This window comes from Oryza sativa, chromosome 1, assembly GCF_034140825.1.
Source record: "Oryza sativa Japonica Group chromosome 1, ASM3414082v1".
Lineage (NCBI taxonomy): Eukaryota > Viridiplantae > Streptophyta > Magnoliopsida > Poales > Poaceae > Oryza > Oryza sativa.
In genome coordinates this window covers 3,728,355-3,751,551 of record NC_089035.1, presented here as the reverse complement: position 1 = coordinate 3,751,551, position 23,197 = coordinate 3,728,355, and the positions used below count along the sequence as shown (strand labels likewise).

General features: G+C 43.2%; 6 protein-coding genes and 1 non-coding gene across 7 annotated transcripts; 3 read left to right on the top strand and 4 right to left on the bottom strand.

The window, feature by feature from the left end:
* The first annotated feature begins 701 nt into the window (after positions 1-701).
* On the top strand, positions 702-2,108 carry LOC4327119 (DCC family protein At1g52590, chloroplastic). Its single transcript, XM_015791158.3, has 5 exons — positions 702-990; positions 1,152-1,209; positions 1,315-1,422; positions 1,556-1,648; positions 1,835-2,108. Exons 1-5 carry the CDS (start codon positions 756-758, stop codon positions 1,923-1,925), a joined length of 585 nt encoding a protein of 194 aa, XP_015646644.1. The 5' UTR covers positions 702-755; the 3' UTR covers positions 1,926-2,108.
* On the bottom strand, positions 1,971-3,347 carry LOC112937638 (polygalacturonase QRT2). The gene is made up of 5 exons (XM_066312601.1): positions 3,093-3,347; positions 2,891-2,972; positions 2,680-2,785; positions 2,410-2,523; positions 1,971-2,310 (listed from the first exon to the last, which is right to left on the bottom strand). Exons 1-5 carry the CDS (start codon positions 3,331-3,333, stop codon positions 2,083-2,085), a joined length of 771 nt encoding a protein of 256 aa, XP_066168698.1. The 5' UTR covers positions 3,334-3,347; the 3' UTR covers positions 1,971-2,082.
* Positions 3,348-5,981: 2,634 nt separating this feature from the next.
* On the bottom strand, positions 5,982-6,817 carry LOC4327118 (embryo-specific protein ATS3A). Its single transcript, XM_015791174.3, has one exon. The coding sequence runs from the start codon at positions 6,761-6,763 to the stop codon at positions 6,188-6,190; it is 576 nt and encodes a 191-aa protein (XP_015646660.1). The 5' UTR covers positions 6,764-6,817; the 3' UTR covers positions 5,982-6,187.
* An 891-nt stretch (positions 6,818-7,708) lies between these two features.
* Positions 7,709-7,780, bottom strand: TRNAP-AGG (transfer RNA proline (anticodon AGG)). Its single transcript has one exon. It is a non-coding gene; the product is annotated as a tRNA-Pro (tRNA).
* A 782-nt stretch (positions 7,781-8,562) lies between these two features.
* On the bottom strand, positions 8,563-13,818 carry LOC4327648 (peroxidase 25). Its single transcript, XM_015791144.3, has 5 exons — positions 13,508-13,818; positions 10,403-10,990; positions 10,144-10,323; positions 9,875-10,037; positions 8,563-9,259 (listed from the first exon to the last, which is right to left on the bottom strand). Exons 2-5 carry the CDS (start codon positions 10,679-10,681, stop codon positions 8,838-8,840), a joined length of 1,044 nt encoding a protein of 347 aa, XP_015646630.1. The 5' UTR covers positions 10,682-10,990; positions 13,508-13,818; the 3' UTR covers positions 8,563-8,837.
* On the top strand, positions 13,484-18,431 carry LOC4327647 (phospholipase D alpha 1-like). The gene is made up of 4 exons (NM_001406409.1): positions 13,484-14,118; positions 14,292-14,436; positions 14,977-16,873; positions 17,352-18,431. The coding sequence occupies exons 2-4, from the start codon at positions 14,329-14,331 to the stop codon at positions 17,783-17,785; spliced, it is 2,439 nt and encodes an 812-aa protein (NP_001393338.1). The 5' UTR covers positions 13,484-14,118; positions 14,292-14,328; the 3' UTR covers positions 17,786-18,431.
* Positions 18,432-19,573: 1,142 nt separating this feature from the next.
* Positions 19,574-22,658, top strand: LOC4327646 (uncharacterized). Its single transcript, NM_001406410.1, has 5 exons — positions 19,574-19,995; positions 20,428-20,621; positions 21,466-21,556; positions 22,188-22,254; positions 22,323-22,658. The coding sequence occupies exons 1-5, from the start codon at positions 19,841-19,843 to the stop codon at positions 22,374-22,376; spliced, it is 561 nt and encodes a 186-aa protein (NP_001393339.1). The 5' UTR covers positions 19,574-19,840; the 3' UTR covers positions 22,377-22,658.
* The last annotated feature ends 539 nt before the right edge of the window (positions 22,659-23,197 follow it).

Genomic DNA, 23,197 nt, shown 5'->3' with positions numbered 1-23,197 from the left:
TTTGGCCCTGATTTCCTTCCTGAATTTGTCTGCTTCCTTTTGGGTGATTATCTGATGATGCTATGGTTTGGATACAATTACAAACATTGTTTCCCCCAGAAACATTCGTGATGCTCAAGTCTGCTCCTCTGGTGAAAATTTGTGCTGTTCAAATAATTTTTGGACGAAAGAAGTACTATATCAAATGTTAATACATGAAGTATGTTGTCAGGATTTGTTAGAACCTTGGATTTTTCCTGCCCAAATTAGCAGCTGCTTTGGTGAAACTTTGTGTATAACAAATTTTGGAAGAGAACATGCAGTTGCTTCTTTGTGTGTCAAATATTAAAACATGCAGTTGCTGCCAGTGACTAATGATAATCTGTCTGCAATTGAGACAGCCTTTCCATTTGTTTCTTTGGCCTTGATTTGCTTCCTGAATGTGCCTGCTTCCTTACAACCTTGTGGGCGATAGTCGCATCCTCTGGTTAAAATTTGTGTATTTTGTATTACAGTCCCAGTCATTTTTTTGAAGAGAACAAGAGCAGGTGATGTCAGAATTTGTTAAAATCTTGGATTTTTCCTGGTCAATTTTTTTATTTTATCAGCTGCTTGGATGTGCCACGTAGCACGAGGTGCACCAGGTGTCTGACGAGACTGAACTCTGAAGTCTGAACTCGCGAAAGGTAAACTAAACTGGGCATCCCACCACCAGCTGCTACAGGCTGCATCACTCGATCGAGGAGAAGAGCCGAGCTGAGGCGAAGGCGACGAGGATGGCAACGACCAGCGCCTGCTGCTACCGCCCGCTCTCCGCGCCGCCGCTCCACCGCCGGCGCGGCCCGCCGCCGCAGCAGCAGCAGCTGCGAACCGCAGTGGGAGGGCCACGGCCACGGCCGAGCTTGCAGGTTGCGGCGGCGGCGGCGACCGGCGGTGGGCAGTCCGTGAAGGCGGCCACGGACGCCGAGTTCTTCCAGACCTCCGACACAAGGCCCATCATGCTCTTCGACGGTGCTTACTCCCTCCTTCCCTTGCTTGCTTCCATTACTACTCGCTTACATCTCAAGGCTCAAACAATTTTGCAATTAGTAAATTTGCAACCATTTGATTTGCAAGCAAGATGGGTTCATGGGTGCAGCATGTACTGATCTCTGCGTGTGTGTGTGATGCAGGTGTGTGCAACCTCTGCAACGGCGGCGTCCGGTTCGTCCAGGAGCATGACCCCAACAGGTTGGGCCTTGTTTGTGACTTGTGAAATTGTGCAAATGATCAGGAGCAATTTTGCAACAGAGTGAAATGCTAATGCGCACTGTTGATTAATTTCCGATGAAACAGAAGCATCAGGTATATCCCGTTGCAGAGCGAATCCGGGAGGAAGCTCCTTCAGAGGTCAGGGAGAGCCCCTGATGACATCTCGAGTGTGGTTCTTGTCGAGAAGGACAGGTAAGCAGCTACCACACTCTCCAACACTTATATCGGACTTAAATCAGCGGTTATCGATCAAAATTAGTAATAGTTTAAGTGCTACATCAAAATTAGTAATAATCCTAATTTAGTAATATTTTTTGATGTGCAGGTCCTACATCAAGTCTGAAGCAGTGCTGAGGATAATGGGGTATCTCAACCTGCCTTTTCCTCAGCTAGCCACCTTCCTCAACTTTGTCCCTCTGTAAGTATACTATCTCTCTCGCTCACCTCAACTTGCACGCAAAATGGCTTGTCAAGTGCTATTTATTAACCCATTTTACAATATCATTATTCTAGCTGATGCTGTTAGTTTTTTATTTGAGTAGCTAGATGCTTTGTTCATGTAACCTGATGCAATTAAAGCCTACTCATTGTGTCACATTGTTAGGTTCCTGAGGGACTTCGCGTACGACAATGTTGCAGACAACCGGTACGCAGTGTTTGGTCGCTCGGAGTCAGAGTCATGTGAGATATTGTGAAATGCCAATCGCAACCCATCGATACTTTGTTAATACATCACATAGTAGGAGTTTGTAATCAAACTTAGTTTGGTTTACAAGGCAATCATCCAAGGAAGAACTGTACATAGCAGTATGTCTAAAGATGGTAACAGCGTGGAGCATTAGCTGCCAAGGTTTATGAAAAAACAACTTTTGGTACCACTGATCCCTCAACAGTTCCGTTTGCATTTAAAATAGTGGCGTTTGCTAGGGCGGTATGATTTTCCCATGAGAGGTTAATATTACTGAGGTAGATGCCTTGGCAATGCACACTTTGACTGCACAATATCTTGATGGCCTCTTGCTCGGAGGATGTCCCACGGATATTGATAAATCTTGCGTCACTTATGGCCACACCACCATCCTACAAGAATATCAAGATTTAGGCATATTTCATCCTGTTTTCTAGAGTATGAATTTACTGAGTGGATAATGAACATGACATGTGTTTAGTAGATTTCACCTTTAATGGACAGTTTCCTTGGGGACAATAGAACTGGTCGATGATAATGGGACTTTCGACTGCAGTCATGTTGATGTTTTCAAAAATGAACCCCGTTGCTTGACCCATTCCACCCTTCATCCAATAACTTCAAATATTAGGGGTAATTACTATTTCCTGTTTACTATTTAAAGAGAGCATATGTACATGGTGATATGTATGCAACCATCAGTAAAAATTCATGCATGGGACATATATGAGCAAGATGCATAGATGTTGCTTAGTTCTTACCTGCCATGATTTGATCCTCACACCATTCTTTGTTCCAATAAAGTTACAGTTGGATACTGTAATTCGTTCCACCAGTGCCGTTTCGAATCGTCCAAGGCTTCCCACGCTAGATATGGTCAGAAGTTAGTCCCATGTGTTGCTAAAAAGAAGTTGACGAGTACTTAGCTAGCACAAGCATGCATATTCATGGTTGTGCATTTGTAAATTGTACCTGATGCCGTGGCCAGGCCCACATGTGATGTCAGTGATGTTAACATCAGTGGTGTATGATAGCATCGACACGCAGTCGTCTCCTGCATTTGTCCAGTGTCAGCACTCACACACATTTGAGTCTATCATCAATTCATTTCAGTGATTTGTGTTGATGATATGCAAATGATACACAGTGATCTCTATGAAAGGATTTTTTTTACCACTTTGGATAGAGCAATTTGAGATGTACACATGATCAGAAATTGCCATGGTTATGCCGTCTGTATTGGGGCTGTCGCCTGGTGCAACTATGGTGACATTGTGCACATGTACCTGGCTGCACCTGTACACAGTCATGTGTTTGTCTGCGCTGTTCGTCAGATGTATATTCGTCACCGATAGATTGTTACACGCAGCAAAGGCCAGGATCTGATACACATAGATACATGCATGAGTAATCATACAGAACAGTGTCTACATAACTAGTTTCAGACTGACTGAAGGAAGTGTTGTGTGTACTTACAACAGGCCGATAGACGCATTTCTGTCAAAACAAGAATACATCAGATTGCTTACAGGGAATACATGAAGAAGCTACTGCTATTTGCTGAAGTCTACCTTTTCAGTATAACAAGTCCACCAGATGGCACCTTTGCCATCAATCTGACCATTTCCATCTAATGTCAAGTTATTGACACTGTAGAAGGTTATAAGGTTGTCTGCTTCTGATGCCCAAATGTAGTTTGGTGCCACAATGTTACCATCCATCTGGAGAATGTCAATTCAGAATTCATGCTACATTAGCTTCTTGTACCGGCTTAAAAAGAAGCTTCTTATGTGGTATGATATCTCAGACCAGTTCAGAGTCACCAAATATGTAGGTTACCTGTATCTTTATTGGTGACTTGCAGGAACCGTTGAATTTAATTTGTTTCAACAAGAATGTCCTTCCTCCAGGGATGATCAAGATCGGCCAGCCTTCATTGTTGCAGGTCTCTTCCCATGCCGCCAGGAACGCCTTCTCAGCAGAGAAGATGCATGGAAAGGTAACAAATCCAAGAAGCACTGCTATTTAGCAAAGGCAACCATCTCTGAAGTTCAGAATCTTGGTGTTTATGCTTATGTTGTTACCTTTGTATCATCTGTGTTTCCATCTCCAGTGGCATTGAAATCCAAGACGTTGTATAACGGCCGTTTCTGTGCTTCAGACGAACGGGTCAACACGAGCAACAACACAAAGGTATATTTTGCTTCAACCCAAATCCTCTGCAATTCCAAAGTTTTGTCAGGTAAGAAAACATAGTTCATAAGAATGTCAGTAACAAATCTTCAGATAACCTTTGAAAAGAAAATAGCAAATCTTCAGATAACTTAAAACTGACAAACAGTAGTAGATAGAATGAGATATACCATGATTTACGGTGCAAATCTGATTAACAACACCCTGAGTCCTCACTCTACTGAAGACAAGCTTTGGATGAACTCAACACTGGGTTAGGCCTAATATGATAAGACGAAGTGTTCTTCTAGTTCATATATAAACACACGACCAGCACCTGTGGAACAACTGGATTACCGGTGTCATTAATTGCTATGATTCTGCCAACATATCAAATCTGCATCTTAGTAAAGCAGTGAAAATCCCTTTAATGTAGTTGCTATAAGTATGATGACAGTATTTTTCTCAAGTCCAGAAAGCATTGTACGCTCCAATATCATCATACTTATCTTGCTAGCATTTATACGCTCCAACCTCAGCATTACAGTAATCTTGCTGGCATTTATACGCTCCTGTGATTTGAGCATTTACAAAAACGAAATCATTTCACCATTTTTGTATGCAACGTACCTGCCATTCCTAGACATTTCCAAAAGATTCACGGTGCTATTTGAATGAGCTAAAAGCTCACTTCTTTTTTGGGGAATAAGAGGGATTTTCTCTAGTCCTGTACCTGGGATATCCCCTTCCATTATAAGGCTTCCTCCTTCCGGTATTGTCGCCATCTTCTTCCTCGTCTCCGGTGACTTTGAACCATAATTTGCTAGGGAGGAGTGCGAGTGCGAAGAGCTTACCAAGCATGAATCTTGATGCTGATCTGGCCCATTGTCATCATCTTCCTCCTCGTCTCCGGCGACCTGAACCATAATTCGCTAGGTAGGAGCACGGCGAGCTCGCTACGGCACGAATCTCAATGCCGATCCAAAGGTCACTAGACACACACCCGGCACCTGTAGAACAACTATGGATTACCCGTGTCATTAACTGCCATGATTCTGCCAACATATCAAATCTGCATCTTAGGAAATCAGTGAAGATCCCTCTGATGTATTGCTATGTTTGATGCCTGTATTTTGCTCAAGTCCAGAAAGCATATTTACTCAGCAGACACCTATCTTCCTGGCATTTACTTTCCATTCTAAGCATACACTAATCTTGCTGGCATTTATACTCTCCAACCTCATCATAAATTAATCTTACTGGCATTTGAGGCATTTAAAAGAATGAAATCATTTCTCCATTTTTGTATGTACTTGCCATTTCTAGACCTTTCAAAAAGATTTACAGTGCTGTTTTTGGTATGAGCTAAAAGCTCACTTCTTTTTTGGGGGATAAGAGCGATTTCCTCTAGTCCTGTACCCAGGTTATCCCCTCCCATTAAGGTTTCATCCTTTTGGCATTGTCATCTGAACCGGAAACAAATTCTCTGCAGCACTATCCTCTGACTTTGAGCGACTGACATGTGAGACCCACATCTAACGGTCTAACTTTGAGTGGCTGACATGTAAACCCCACATCCACCAGCAGGCCTATGACCCACGTCAGAGGACAGTACTGCAGTGGAGACTCATCCACCTAAACCGGGAGGAGTTCAGAGGTACCAATCATTAATCTCGGTGTTGATCCAGCCATTGTCGTCATCATTCTTCCTCGTTTCCGGTGACCTGACTACGGAGGAACGCGACGAGCTTACTAAAGCACAAATCTCGATGCTGATCGAAAGATGAGCAAAACATTAGCCGTGATTTAGCAGCAATCCTTAGTCCTTACCGAAATGAAACTATGCTTAACACACTGAAATCAAAAGAATTGAAACCAAAAATGTAGTATCTTTTAACAAACATACAGATCAGAATCAGAATCTGATCTGTTCTTATTAATTACTCAAAAGATAAATCTCTGGATTATTGCAAATTTACAACACACACAACCCGAATCATACATTACATCGTAACACATCACGCAACCATTAACCCAACCGTAAATTACGTGCTCGTCGTCGAATCATGCTCATCTCGCCGGCGACGTCGCAAACCATCACTGCGCCGCGGCGGAGGCGGCGAGGCGGGGGCAGCGGTTGAAGCCGTACCAGACGGCGTTGGGGAGGGGGTCGCCGTAGTAGAAGGTGGAGGGGGTGTCGGAGGTGGGCTCGTAGACCCTGACCCACTGCGGCGTCCAGCCGTCGCGGCCGGAGCGGCGGAGGTAGAGGTAGCAGACGCCGTAGCCGCAGGGGCCCCCCACGCGGAACGTGTCGGTGGCGCACCGCTCGAACGCGGCCGACGACGACGGCTGCGGCGAGGAGGAGGAGCCGGCCAGCCGCGCCGCGTAGACCTCGTTGCGGTAGGCGTCCCCGAACGCGAGGCTGACCGCGTCCGACGTGCGCCACGGCGACGCGCAGCTCGTCTTGATCTGCACCGTGTACCAGCACGTCCGCGCCGCGAGGTCCGCGGCGAGAGCGGGCTGGAGGAGCGTGCCGGCTGGCTGAGGCTGCTGGGATTGGGAGGAAGTCGTCGGCGTCGGCGTCGCTGTCCCGGAGGCGAGGCAGGAGAAGGCGGCGAGGGCGAGCAGGACGAGGTGGTGGTGGCGCTGCGGTGGTGGGCGACGGCGAGCCATGGCTGAGGAGATGGCGAGGTCACTGGAGAGTTGACCGGACAAGTGGTGGTGACTGGTGAGTCGGAGAGATGATCAGTACTGATTACTGGATCAGAAGCTCAACTGCCAAGTGTCAGATCAATTTTTTCTTTGATGCGGGGAGATTAGCGCAAGCAGCAAGGGCAGCAGATTTTTTTTAAAAAAAAATAGAGAGGAGAGGAAACATTTTTTTAAAAAAAGATAAGAGTATCGCTGTACGTACTGTGCAGTTATACAATTCGTATAAAACTAGAGATATATAACCATAGATCAATAAAAAAAACATATTCATGTGCAGTGCAACCGTTTACAACCATTGATCAAATTCAGTCGTACGTGAGTTGGATAGTTTGGATCGTATATATAACAATTTTTTTATTTAATTATGTAATGTAGATTTCTTTTTTCTTTAAAAGAGTCATTAAAATAAAAAAATGAAGGGAGGTGGATTTTTTTCCTGTTTAATTATGTATAATCTTAGATATGTTCGAAAAGAAAAGACATCGGTTTTTAAGTATCGGAGGAGGACGGCGGGGAGTGGGGTGGCCGACAGTGGGGCCTACTACGTGATGTGTCCGTAGTACTGAGAGTGCAACGCGGAGTGTGTGGCATTTGTCAAATGCAAAACAGGTTCGTGGTGGTTCGTGTTCCACGAGTAATAAATAGCGTCATTGTCCTCGTTAAGCACAGGCACAGCATGATTGATTGTTATGGGATTTGATTATATGCGTCCGTATCCACGAAAACGAATGGTTCCAAGTCGAAACACTTGCATGATGCAACAGATGCCTTTTGGATTGGAAGAAATTGTATAGGGAAAAGGTAAAATATGAAACGAGACCAAAAAAAAAAATTGAAGACACTGTATATGGTAAAGGTAAGAAATGAGACGTATAGGAAAAGGTTAAAAAAAATGACGAATTTACGGGGGCATTCCGAGAATTGAACTCGGGACCTCTCGCACCCTAAGCGAGAATCATACCACTAGACCAAATGCCCTTGTGTGATGTCACTGTTTCACAACTTTTATTCCCATGTTTCCAACAAGTCAACAACACAATTCACTAGTAGTACTGATGGAGTGATTGGGTTATCCAACCTGACTGGCAAGGACCTGTCATTTGTGTCAAATGCTATCCTTTTCGCCAATTAACCATCTGTCCCCTCCATCAACTAACACAAATAATAAACTCATCCTATCATGTATTACTCTCAGCGGAACCAGAATAAAATTATAGTGAGGGCTCCACAGCCTTCTGGGTCTTCTAACTATCTCAGACAAAATCTATTTTAGCCCACTTGCAATAGATATATGGAATTAAATTTTAGGGGGGTCTTAATGGGGGCTCTAATGGTTTATTAGGGGGTAGGGAGGTCTAAGGACCCCCCCCCCAGCCCCCATGCTGCCTCTGCCACTGATTACTCTCTATCCTATACTTCATGGTAAAAGTAACGGACCATCGTTTCGCTTGTGCTTATAAATCAAAAATTAAATTTAAATTTCAAAGTTGATTTCGTGGTTTTTTTTTCATTATGGTTTATTTTATATAAAATTTAAGGACATACATATAAAAGTTTTACTCATAAATTATTTTTTAATTGCTAATAAGCAGTACGGGTAACATATGCATAAGCGAAATGATCAAGGCATAGGTAAAAAAAACAAAAACCCATGCAGTTCAACCTAAGATGTATTTCTTATTTTGTGTTGTAGTTTCTAGACTTTTTTAACAACTCTATGTTGAGCTAATTATGTTTATAATGGGTGGTTGTAGCTTCTCTTGAAGCAAACACATGATGTTATTTCATTGTCTTAAAAAAATGCAGTTAAACCTGCATCTCAAATTCTCAACCATACTTCCCCAGCCAAAATACTGCATCAGTGCACACTAATCAATTACAGGGTTCTCGAACACATGCACGTCATGCACGCAAGCCTTCAAGCCCTGGCATGCAGAAGTACTGGGAGAAGAACAGCATGTGTACATATATCAATATCATTCAGGACAGGTGACTCGATCGATCACAAAATTCACTGTCGACTGGGCTACTGCACCTAGTTGAACTTGGAGCACTTCCTCCTGATCTCGCCCTGGCTGCCGGTCTTGACGGCGATGCTGCTCATCCTGACCATGGCCTTGGGGAACTCGTAGCTGAACCGGAGGCCGAAGAGCCCCCTGACGTTGCCGGCGAAGCTCTGCACGGCGGCCTGCGTCGCGGCGTCGCCCCACAGCCGCTGGTCGGACTCCAGCACGGCGCCGCCGTCCCTGACGTTCTTGAAGAAGCTCACGTCGAACGCCCCCGGGCTGCCCAGGTCCAGCGCCACGCGCCGGGAGCCGTCGCCGGCGGGCGGGCACAGCGCCCGCAGCTGCGGCAGCGCCGACGGGCTGATCGTCGGGTCCGCGTTCCCCGTCGCCGTGAAGTTGTAGAGCCGGTACCGGAAAAAGATGCAGTCCGTCTGCCCGATGGTGTGAGCACCTACAGTTACAGAGATCAGTGAACCACACACAGGGTTAGCATTAGCAGTGGAGTATAAACCTACTTCATCGAATTATAGGCTCCATGCCACTAAAAATATGTTTGCTTAAAATAAGTTTATTATATTGTATTACCTCCGTTTGATTATAAGTCGTTTTAACTTTAGTCAAAGTTAAACTACATTAAGTTTGACCAAATTTACAAACAAATATATTAATATCTACAATAACAAATTTGTTTTATTAAATCTATAGATGAATATATTTTTATAATATTTTTATCTTGTGTTGAGTATGTTATTATTTTTCTTATAAACTTAGTCAAATCTTAAAGTAGTTTGACTTTGACCAAAGTTAAATGACTTATAATCTAAAACGGATGGAGTACTGTATAGACCATTTATTTATTCTAAGTTACATGTTAAGTTTATTTCTTAAATATTTTGTTTATCACCATAATCAAGTAGATAATCCACAGCAATCATCCGATTAATAATCTGTTTCAAATGGAGGGCTGAGTTTGGCTCATGACAAAATGAGACACAAATTGTTCACTGATTGATAAATATAATTGTGTGTATCGGGCATGATTAAGCAAGAATGGAGGAAGATTTACCAACTAGTGTTACGAGCTCACGGTCCGTCAGGCCTTGAGCTGCAAATTTTTGCCTCTGAACAGATACAGGATCAGCCGGAGACGGCAAGGCTTTGGCATCTGAAGCTGATGAAATTCTTCCATCTCTCCGTCCCAGTGGGACTGACCAGCTTGGCCCACCGGTCTTGCAGTAAGTACAAAACAAGAAATTCAGTTATTAAGGTCTGAATTAATCAAAAGGTAATCGACAGTTCTCAGCAGGAATTCTGCACAGGAGCTGAGTTTCTCACCAAATCAACGGCATCGCGTGCAGCGAGAGCCAATATATCAGCACAGGATACCACCCCGGAGCATACGGCTTCCAACTGGGACTTAGCATCATCTATCACTTCAAACCCCCTGATACCAAAATTCTGTGGTGCAGTCCTCTCAGAGGATGCACCTGAAATCAAAACTGACGCATCACATCCCTACAAAACAGGTAGAAACAAATGTCAGGCATAAAAACATGAGATCCAGATTAACACTATATGGATGAAGGAAACTAACTTGAACAAAACAGTCATGGAAATGTAGCCTGAGCAAGCCTGGGGCTATGGTTGCATCATTGTTGTAATACTTTTCGACGGTAGACCTGACTATGTCCTCAGCATCAGGGCAATTATTATCATAAAACCCTATCTGCAATCCTTGACTGTGGACCAAAGAACTTCTTAGCAAAGCACTAAATAGAAAGAAAAGAGCTGACATTTCTGATATTGCCATGGTCTCAATCGGAGTTAACAAGAACTTCTCTAATTGTGGCAACCCTGTGGCCTTATTGTTCATTATATAGGGGCTCTCAACTTCTGCTATCCCCCGATTGCTCAGTGTTTTTGCAATCTTAGTGGAATAGCAAGTGGATCATGCACTACTGAAATATGTGGATTACAGCTAGCATATCAATTTGCATATAAATTTATATTTTATCTGATCATCAAATTGCACAAGAATTACAGTGTCAAAATGGGAGGCTTCATGTATGAATCGCATGTGTTGCTTTCAATGTTAGTTCCTCCATGTAAGATGGCTGCAGCTACTCAATCCTCCACTGATAGATATCATGTTGCGCGTAGCCAAGCCACATGCTCCACCATACTGTTGCAGAAGGACGCATGAACATAGTTCTCCAAAATAAGCATGCTTCGTTTTATGGAGATGGTAGTCTACATGATTACATCAAATCTTCGCAGTTATCAATAGCATTGGTACCAAATGGCTAACATCTTATTCTCATGGTTTGCCATTGAATTATCCCCAATTTCAGAAAGATAGTCATGCTATTGACCTAATATTTCTAACATGTACTGCTTAAAATATATCTCGAGATTCTTCAAAGAAAAAACAAGTGTTCATTGTTGAAGAACGCACTCTATAGAAAGTTAGGCAACTGAACTTTTAGCTATGTGATAATTGGACTTGAGAAAAAATAGCTTTTAGATATATCCATCCAGAGAATAATTACTAAACCTCATCCACGAAATTAACTAATGTGTTGTAAATGTGCGACCTACTGACATATAGTGGAGTAGTGTTTTCAGTGTTTGCTTGAGAAGAATACGGGAACCACAAAAGAGATGTGTGCTGTAAGCCGGTAACACGTGAAGAACATGACTAACAGTTGGCGACAAAGGTTCATAAGTGGTGTGATTAATTAAGTATTAGCTAATTTTTTTTAAAAAAATGGAACAATATGATTTTTTTAAACAACTTTCATATAGAAACATTTCGCAAAAAACGCACCGAAATAGTAGTTTGAAAAGCGTGCGTACGGAAATCGAGAAGGGAGGTTGGGAACCATCACAAACGAACTGAGCCCAATAAATTTGATATGTTTGGACTGCCACTACAGACATATAAAACACTTCACATAGACCACAATGAATTACACGTGCTTCTTGCGGAAGCGATAAGGAAAAAGGTATTAACGTCCTAAGACTCGCAACATTAAGTGATAAGTACAATATAAAGATAAGAAAACACTAGTTGTTGTTGTTGTTTGTCTTACAGCACTGACGGGTGCATCGATTTGAAGATAGATGAGGAAAACTAGCTGACCTGAACCTGATCTTATTCAACCGATGGCACTACTGGTGTGTATACATGGTTACACCTCCACGGCAGTTCCCAAATATTCCCAGTCATAATACTTTGTACTCCCTTTGGTCATAGATAATTAACATTTAGCGCACAAACTAAAAAACGCTCGTAATATTTTGTACTCCCTTTGGTCATAGATATTTAACATTTAGCGCGAATATTAGGGAAGGACCTATGCAACTGCTAGTGTGTATACACGGTTACACCTGCACAACAGTTCCCAAATATTCCCAATCATAATGCTTTGTACTCCCTTTGGTCATAGATATTTAGCACGAATATTAGGGAATGACCTAATATCAAATAATTAGGAGGTGTGAGGCTTCAAACCTAGGCCGTCTAGCTCATCACCTTGTGGAGCTAGTCGGAAGACCCCTGGTCGTTTCTCTTTACCGCACAACTTTGTCCGGCTTTTAAATTCCAAACATCAATACTTTACAAATGCTTAGTTTAAAAACAAAATCAAGGGTGTACATAGATTTGTCTCGTAAAATAGTATTATAATATTATAAACTTATTACTCTATCCGTTCTAAAATATAAGAACCTTATGACTGGATGGAACATTTCCTAGTACTACGAATCTGAACACATGTCTAGATTCATAGTACTAGGAAATGTCTCATCCGGTACTAGGTTCTTATATTTTAGGATGGAGGGAGTTTAATATAAAACTAATGGTTAGAACTTTGAAAGTTTGATTTTAAATGTCAAATATTTATGGCTGGAGGTAGTATAATATGTTTTTTTTGGGACGTAGACTAGGTAGTATAATATGTTTGGTTGTGTTTAGATCCAATATTTGGATCCAAACTTCAGTCATTTTCCATCACATCAACTTGTCATATACACATAACTTTTCAGTCACATCATCCCCAATTTCAACCAAAATCAAACTTTGCGCTGAACTAAACACAACCTTTGGGCCCGTTTAGTTCCCCAATTTTTTTCCCAAAAACATCACATCGAATCTTTGGACACATGCATGAAGCATTAAATATAGATAAAAAGAAAAACTAATTGCACAGTTATGGAGGAAATCGCGAGACGAATCTTTTAAGCCTAATTAGTCCGTGATTAGCCATAAGTGCTACAGTAACCCACATGTGCTAATGACGGCTTAATTAGTCTCAAAAGATTCGTCTCGCAGTTTCCAGGCGAGTTCTGAAATTAGTTTTTTCATTCGTGTCCGAAAACCCCTTCCGACATCCGGTCAAACGTTCGATATGACACCCAAAAATTTTCTTTTCCCCAACTAAACACACCCTTTATCTCTTACCCTCTGGCTCTTTCAGTAGGCATATCCAAGACAGCTGGTAATGCAGGCTCGGACATAATTTGACAGTTACGTTCATGTGACCGACGGTTGATGCTAGTGCAACTGCAACATACTGTTCAGATGGATGTCCCAACGAGCTCAAAACAACTTAGGTGGCGCGTCGCGATTCATCAATAACTCAAATGGAAGCGCAAGTGCACGTACGAAAATGACAGCGAGTGAGGTGGCGAGCCTCACCTTGGTGATCCCAACCGGATAAGCTATGCATCAGCCAGTTTCGTGGGGCTGCACATTTCGTCGAACACCTGGAGTCCACGCCGCCGGCGACGTCGGCACAGCGCGCCCGCCCACCGCCCACGCACGCGCTTGACTCCACCCATGTTCTCCCTTCTCGACGCCCGCGAAGCCAGCGAACCGATCCGAGGAAGTCAAGCCCCCACCGCCACTTGGACCGACCTCGGGACGACGACGCCCCCGCGCTCTTCTAGACGCGCGGACGACGCGGGCGCTGGCTCCGCGACGCGACGTCGCGGTCATGGAGTAACCGCGACGGACAGATACTTCTACCCGTTTTTAACCTCGCCTCCTCCTCCTCCCGGCTCGAGATCCGTGGCCACGACGCGTGGTGGGAAACCGGGAACGACGTGCACGCACGCACACAGGGCAAGTTTCAGTAGAAAAATCGCCGGCATCCAGATCGGGACAGTCTCTCTTCTCCCGCAATTTTATAATCTCGCTCGATCCAATCTGCTCCCCTTCTTCTTCTACTCTCCCCATCTCGGCTCTCGCCATCGCCATCCTCCTCTCCCTTCCCGGAGAAGACGCCTCCCTCCGCCGATCACCACCCGGTAAGCCCAGTGTGCTTAGGCTAAGCGCACTAGAGCTTCTTGCTCGCTTGCTTCTTCTCCGCTCAGATCTGCTTGCTTGCTTGCTTCGCTAGAACCCTACTCTGTGCTGCGAGTGTCGCTGCTTCGTCTTCCTTCCTCAAGTTCGATCTGATTGTGTGTGTGGGGGGGCGCAGGTAGGGCGAGGAGGGAGCCAAATCCAAATCAGCAGCCATGGCGCAGATGCTGCTCCATGGGACGCTGCACGCCACCATCTTCGAGGCGGCGTCGCTCTCCAACCCGCACCGCGCCAGCGGAAGCGCCCCCAAGTTCATCCGCAAGGTTCGGACCCTTCTCCTTAATCTACTCGTCTTTGCTCTTGCTCTTTTTCTTTTTTGTCCCTTTCTTGTGTGTGCGTTTGCATGAGCCCGAATTTGATCTGCTAGTGCACAGTACAGTCAGATACACTGAAACGATCTGGAAATTCTGGATTATTAGGAAAAATAAAGAGGTAGTAGACAAGAATTGGAGATACTTTCTATCAAGATTGGTCTATTATGCTTGGCCATTTCTTGTTTGACCCAAGTACTTCTTTGAATCTAGAGTTTGCTGTGTGTGATGTGGTGTGTGTTTGTGTCACCAAAAATCTTCATTAGCTAAAACTGAAATTTTATTTATTAACTGACCTACTAAAAATGTAGAGTTCTCTGTGTGTGATGTGTGCTTGTGTCACCAAAAATCTTGATTTGATAGAGTTTTTATTTATTTATTAACTGACCTACTACAAATCTATTGCTGTATGCTATGTGTGTCTGTATCACCTGAAATGCAATGTCTTCTTCTTTGTTGTTCTTGATCTAACACGTGAGCTCATGTCAACAGTTTGTGGAGGGGATTGAGGACACTGTGGGTGTCGGCAAAGGCGCCACCAAGGTGTATTCTACCATTGATCTGGAGAAAGCTCGTGTAGGGCGAACTAGGATGATAACCAATGAGCCCATCAACCCTCGCTGGTATGAGTCGTTCCACATCTATTGCGCTCATATGGCTTCCAATGTGATCTTCACTGTCAAGATTGATAACCCTATTGGGGCAACGAATATTGGGAGGGCTTACCTGCCTGTCCAAGAGCTTCTCAATGGAGAGGAGATTGACAGATGGCTCGATATCTGTGATAATAACCGCGAGCCTGTTGGTGAGAGCAAGATCCATGTGAAGCTTCAGTACTTCGATGTTTCCAAGGATCGCAATTGGGCGAGGGGTGTCCGCAGTACCAAGTATCCAGGTGTTCCTTACACCTTCTTCTCTCAGAGGCAAGGGTGCAAAGTTACCTTGTACCAAGATGCTCATGTCCCAGACAACTTCATTCCAAAGATTCCGCTTGCCGATGGCAAGAATTATGAACCCCACAGATGCTGGGAGGATATCTTTGATGCTATAAGCAATGCTCAACATTTGATTTACATCACTGGCTGGTCTGTATACACTGAGATCACCTTGGTTAGGGACTCCAATCGTCCAAAACCTGGAGGGGATGTCACCCTTGGGGAGTTGCTCAAGAAGAAGGCCAGTGAAGGTGTTCGGGTCCTCATGCTTGTGTGGGATGACAGGACTTCAGTTGGTTTGCTAAAGAGGGATGGCTTGATGGCAACACATGATGAGGAAACTGAAAATTACTTCCATGGCTCTGACGTGAACTGTGTTCTATGCCCTCGCAACCCTGATGACTCAGGCAGCATTGTTCAGGATCTGTCGATCTCAACTATGTTTACACACCATCAGAAGATAGTAGTTGTTGACCATGAGTTGCCAAACCAGGGCTCCCAACAAAGGAGGATAGTCAGTTTCGTTGGTGGCCTTGATCTCTGTGATGGAAGGTATGACACTCAGTACCATTCTTTGTTTAGGACACTCGACAGTACCCATCATGATGACTTCCACCAGCCAAACTTTGCCACTGCATCAATCAAAAAGGGTGGACCTAGAGAGCCATGGCATGATATTCACTCACGGCTGGAAGGGCCAATCGCATGGGATGTTCTTTACAATTTCGAGCAGAGATGGAGAAAGCAGGGTGGTAAGGATCTCCTTCTGCAGCTCAGGGATCTGTCTGACACTATTATTCCACCTTCTCCTGTTATGTTTCCAGAGGACAGAGAAACATGGAATGTTCAGCTATTTAGATCCATTGATGGTGGTGCTGCTTTTGGGTTCCCTGATACCCCTGAGGAGGCTGCAAAAGCTGGGCTTGTAAGCGGAAAGGATCAAATCATTGACAGGAGCATCCAGGATGCATACATACATGCCATCCGGAGGGCAAAGAACTTCATCTATATAGAGAACCAATACTTCCTTGGAAGTTCCTATGCCTGGAAACCCGAGGGCATCAAGCCTGAAGACATTGGTGCCCTGCATTTGATTCCTAAGGAGCTTGCACTGAAAGTTGTCAGTAAGATTGAAGCCGGGGAACGGTTCACTGTTTATGTTGTGGTGCCAATGTGGCCTGAGGGTGTTCCAGAGAGTGGATCTGTTCAGGCAATCCTGGACTGGCAAAGGAGAACAATGGAGATGATGTACACTGACATTACAGAGGCTCTCCAAGCCAAGGGAATTGAAGCGAACCCCAAGGACTACCTCACTTTCTTCTGCTTGGGTAACCGTGAGGTGAAGCAGGCTGGGGAATATCAGCCTGAAGAACAACCAGAAGCTGACACTGATTACAGCCGAGCTCAGGAAGCTAGGAGGTTCATGATCTATGTCCACACCAAAATGATGATAGGTACCGAGTGAGCTTTATATTACATATTTGCATTCACTATGCAATTTTTGTTCATTTAAAGCATGTCAGATGAGTTACATACTTATGTAGCATTTGTTAATTTTTTTTACCAAGTATTGCATTTGTCTATTTATTAGTTTATATGCATTGCATATGTCAAGCTCTAAGTTGAAGTCATGCTTCCCTTTACTCTTAAAGTAACATCTTTTTAGACAGAATTGTCTTCTGCTCTCTAAATCTGTTTCTGTTTAATACAGGTTTTTATTTTTAAAGAAATAATGTCGTATTGTAGGTTATTTAGCTGATTTTACTGTTGCATTCTGTCGTTCTAAAAAGATGAAAATCCTTTTAACAAAAGAAATAAACAAGATCCTCTAATGATCAAGCTAGTAACTTCATCTCCTTATTCGGTTTCTTTTTTCTATCAAAAATATACACTTATTGTTCAAGCTAGTAACTTCATTTCTTCCATTTTCAGTTGACGATGAGTACATCATCATCGGTTCTGCAAACATCAACCAGAGGTCGATGGACGGCGCTAGGGACTCTGAGATCGCCATGGGCGGGTACCAGCCATACCATCTGGCGACCAGGCAACCAGCCCGTGGCCAGATCCATGGCTTCCGGATGGCGCTGTGGTACGAGCACCTGGGAATGCTGGATGATGTGTTCCAGCGCCCCGAGAGCCTGGAGTGTGTGCAGAAGGTGAACAGGATCGCGGAGAAGTACTGGGACATGTACTCCAGCGACGACCTCCAGCAGGACCTCCCTGGCCACCTCCTCAGCTACCCCATTGGCGTCGCCAGCGATGGTGTGGTGACTGAGCTGCCCGGGATGGAGTACTTTCCTGACACACGGGCCCGCGTCCTCGGCGCCAAGTCGGATTACATGCCCCCCATCCTCACCTCATAGACGAGGAAGCACTACACTACAATCTGCTGGCTTCTCCTGTCAGTCCTTCTGTACTTCTTCAGTTTGGTGGCGAGATGGTATGGCCGTTGTTCAGAATTTCTTCAGAATAGCAGTTGTTACAGTTGTGAATCATAAAGTAATAAGTGCAGTATCTGTGCATGGTTGAGTTGGGAAGAAGATCGGGGATGCAATGATGCTTGTGAAGTTGTGATGCCGTTTGTAAGATGGGAAGTTGGGAACTACTAAGTAATTGGCATGATTGTACTTTGCACTACTGTTTAGCGTTGTTGATACTGGTTAACCGTGTGTTCATCTGAACTTGATTCTTGATGCAGTTTGTGGCATTACCAGTTTATCATCGTTCTTCAGGAAACGGATCTATCGTTTCGTTGATTCAGACTTCAGAGGACAAGCTCCCAGCCCATATGCTGTGTTTGGCCTGCTTTGTTTCTCACTATGATGGTGTGATTGTTTATGGCTCGTTTGGAACACATGACTCAAGATATAATATTAATAGAAAACAGAGGAAATGCATGGAAATTTTGATAGGAACTATTTTATTAGAGAGAAATAGAAGAAGTGCATGGGTATTCTGATAGGATTTTGTAAACATGGTGACTAGACTATGTGCTATTACTTTGCTAGAAATCCCCCAGAATATTCCACCTATCCTTTGCAATTTACTTGCTACAGTAGCTGCTATACGTACGATACTTGTACGACGTAACGTGTGCCAGCTAAATCCCATGGTATTTTCTGGCTGTTTCTAACGAAGCAACACATGGCATTCATCATCTGTTAGCAATTGTACAATGATTGTACAAATAGATCGTATGCATAGTATTTTCGGTAGAGATACTCCAAAATACAAAGAAATTCACCTATCCTTTGCAACCCCTCCAAACACATGGAGCAAGTTTTCATTTTTCCTTTACACCATTTTCACTATCTAAAAAAAGCTGTTGCATCTTTCTCTCTCTCTCTCTCTAAATAAAAAAAGCTGTTGCAGGAAACTTTCCTTCGGATTGAATTCCTACAAATTTCCATCAATTCAGGGATATATGAACTCATTTCATTTCCTCTCCTTTTGAGAGCCCAACATCTTTTTTTTTGTTTTTTTGAACTTTTTAAATTTTTATTTTTAAAAATAGGCTCTTTTCAAAACTTATTCAAGATTTGAACTTTTTGGTCACATCGGCCGGACTGGTTTGGAAAAACAAACACTATCACGCTGTCTGGCTGGCATGACAGTGTTATTTGGCCATGCGTGGCAGACAAAATTGTCACCCCACTGTGTGGCGTGTCAGTATTGTTTTGTCACGTCAGACGAGCTAGCATAATCAAAAGGTTTAGGTTCTGAAAATAATTTTTGGAATAGCCTATTTTTAAAGAGATATTTAACCATTTGCCACATTTAGATGTGGCAATTAACTTTTTGCCACTGGACCCACATGTTATAGACACATGTGGACTCACATGTCATTGAGATAGGGGTGGCAAATAGTTATTTACCAAATTTAAAAGTGGCAAATAGTTAAAAGCCACATTTTTAAAATTTACTTCTATAGATAAAGTAAAAAAAATAAAAAAAATCACATCCCAGCCAAAATCTTTAATCGTTGGGGGGGGGGGGGGGGGGGGGGGGTTGGACGCTTGGAGTCCTGCACTGACCTGCCTCGCTGTGGTTGGTTGGTTGGTTTGGTTCCCCACCCCCCCCCCCCCCCCCCCCCCCGCCCTCCCAATGGTGGGACCCAACAGTGCATTTAAAGACCTTAAACTGTCGTTGGATTGCGGAAAGCGAGAGGAAAGAAAGAAAAACGAAGGGGAAGCGAGGTGAGGAAAGGCAGCGCAGCGCACTCTGTCAAATCCGTGCAATCTCCGCCATCTCCCTCTCACCATCTTCCTCCTCTCTCCCCTTATCCCAAATTTCCCCATCAATCGCCACCCGCGCCCAATTCCCCCACTCGATTCGATTCGACTCGGTCGGGATCCCCCCATGGCGAGCGGCGCCTCGTAGCGACGAAATCGAGCCAGCGAGTGGATGCGGCGCGCGCCATGGCGGCCCTCGGTGGCGGTGGCGGTGGCGGTGGCGGAGGCGAGGGCGGATCGGCGTCGAGGGTCGGGGACTGGGGTGTTGACTTGGGGGAGGGGTGGGACTGGAGGAGCATCCCGAAGCTCCTCTCCTCCGCCTGCCTCTTCATCTGCTCCGGGTCGGTCCCCCTACCCTATCTCGATTGAGTTCTTACCCTTTTTTTTTTGTCCGGCTAGGAGCCCTAAGCGAGTTGAGTCCACTGCGTTGTTGCTTGCGTATACTTGCATACTGTGGAGATCGGCGTAATTATGCGGGGATTGCGAGTTAATCAAAGTCGTAGGCATATTGTTTTTTTTTTACCGAATGTTGATTGCTTGTTTTGTTTGCATATTATGTATTTATGTGGTCTCACGGATTGTATGATAGATGTGTTAATTAATGGAATCTTGCTTGATTTCTCCTACTACTTGTGGCAGTAGAAGGGGCATTGTCAGTTGGTCTAGCTGGGCTATTTCTTGTTTGCAGTTGTTTCTTGATTTCTAGATTTGCATTGATTGTTTTTGTTCGATGCTAATTGTCGACATGGTTAAACTCCTTGCGAACAGAGCAGAGGCTGTTTTGGATGCTGTGATAAGGCTGTGAGACATGTAGGACAGCTTTCAAAGAGTTTAATTACTCCGGACCAAAATTACACCATTGGGGACGAACTCTGGAGCACAACCACCATCGAGGTCGAACAGTCATGGGCTCTTGATCAGCAAGGAGTGGGGAGCAGTCAGGGCCCTACTGAATTTGTCAATCATGGTAATTCCTTTTTCCAATTATGTTGTCATATTTGCTAAAATGGAATGTTTTTGCTACATGTGCACATTGCCATTGGCATTGACTAGGCATCTTTCAATATTAGGTGGAATTAGGTATTTATTTATGTCCTGGTTGTGGGAATGAAATTTAGATGTAGCAAAGGAACCTGTTTAAGTGTATAGAGTAAAACATTTTCCTTCCAATCAACCAGCCTCTATTATCCTTATGTTTTGTGCTTTCGCCTGAAATAGATATCCATGGTCTTAGCTCGCCTATAAAGTGTTAAAAATTTCCAAGGCTTGAGATGACCTCACTATTTCTGGAACTTATTGGGTACCTATTGGCCTATCATGATCAATGTATTTGGTTTACTATGTCCTGTTTGTTTTATGTTTCTCATCAAAATTAATACATATTCAGCAACATCATGTCCACATCGCCATCTTGCACAATATCTGGTATACTTTGCTACTTCCTCTGTTAAAAAAATAGCTGTTGGTTTTGACTTCGAGTTATCAAGCTTGGACCAATAATATTTTCTAAACAATAGAAGTATTTAGCATCAAAGTTGTATTGTTAGATTTATAATCCAAAGTACTGTAGTAATATCTTACATATAAACCTATTCATTTTGAGGTTGCTTGAAAATTTAACAGTAAAAAGTTCATATGCTCTTAGTCAAAACCAAGTATTTGTAAACAGAGGGAGTACTAGATTTGATCTGCAGAGAATTTGAATATAAACATATTGCCTCATCAGAACAGTGATTTTCTTGCTAAGCAACAAACAGATATAGAAGTTCAAGTTGTCATGTTAACACACTCAGTTTGAAATATTATTACAGGTCTTGTTCTTTGGAAGGAGATTAGGAAGGACTGGACTGCGAAAACAAGGCAAATACCTGAGACGAAACAGATTCGCGAACCAATATTGAGGTAAGAACTTGAGATTCCCTATTTATATGCAGAAAAGGGCTAGACAATATATATTTTCCAGAATCCAACCTAGTCCATAGAAAACTAGAGTTTGTTGTTCCAAAGTTTGAGATTAGTCTGGGGTGGTTGTTTTGATCAATGTGATTTCTGTTATGCTGGGTTCTTTCACTTTTTCCTGTCTTTTCAAACGATACTCGATTATGAAAGTTTTACTTTATCAATTCTTTTCCTATCCTAACCCATATGTATTATGGTGCATGTGCCCATGCAACAGCAATTTATTTATTTCTACATGAATTATGTGTTATGAATTCTGAAGTTCTATATCACATTGTTTTTGCATCCTGTCCTTAATGTATAATTTTTTTTCCCTGTGTAGTCCGGTATTCCTTTTACAAACAATATAATAAGTACATATCATCAAATTCGGTAGCTGCTGTTGATCTTTCACAAAAGATTCTGAAAACACGCACTTAAAAGTCAAAACATAAACTGGATACTTTTTCTTGTTCTTCTACCATTCCTTTTGTTCAAATTGATGTTGGATTCAAATGCTTCTTACTGTGTTTAATTTAGTATAATGCATGCTGAACCTGAAGCTTCATGCTCACCTAAACATTTACTTGTATAGTTGGAATGCAGCCTATGAGAGTTTGCTTGGATCCAATAAGCCGTTTCATCAGCCCATCCCTCTACATGTAAGATGTACTGCTGTTAAATTTACCCATTTGAGGCAAGTGCTTATAACTATATCATGAATTTGCAGGAGATGGTTGATTTTCTTGTGGACATCTGGGAACAAGAGGGGCTGTATGACTAGCACAAATGTTTTTAATAATAGTAACATAGTTGTAGGCTTGATGATGATGAGGTAACTTTGAGGTAACTTGGAGGGTTCGGCCTGCCATACTTGTTTTTGAATGGCGGCCAGTTGTACTTGCTTAATACAAGGTTGTGGTTGTTGTAATGTGAGAAAGGTCGAGATTTAGACGCTTTGTCGAATTGTCAAAGAAAGCAAAGCCAGAGAGAAATTTGTAACACTAACTCATGGACATTAATGTGATGTGTGTCGATAGAGAAGTATATACTACTTTGACATTGTTGTTGCTTTCTAGCAGTTGAACTCTGAACCATATGCTACGGAGTACAAGTTAAACTTGCTACAGGATCATTGCAAAATCAAGCATTTTCCTGTACACCACCGGTGGAGACAAGAGTTGCTATTTGCGCTGAGTTAAACATTATGATAGAAACCATTGCAGGTAAATAGATAGGAGCGACTGCTTTCAACATCTCATTGTTGATAAGAGTTTGTAGTCAGATCGGCTTACTTTACGGAATGAGATCATCAGCATGGCCGCAATTAGGTTCATGGTCTAGAACATATCTTACCACAGCATACATACTCCTGTGTAAATATCCTCTGCATAGACCACCCAAGCTGGAGCACAAAGAAATCCACCAGGTCCATCTCATGCGGCAGACACAGCGAAATCCCCCTGTGATCAGGACTGAATCGGGGCAGCAGGCGGTCCATCACCTTCCCCCGTTGAAAATGTTATTATATTTTTCTATAATCTTAGCTAAATTTAAATAAGTTTGATTAGAAAAAAAATCAAAATAACTTATAAAATAAATGAA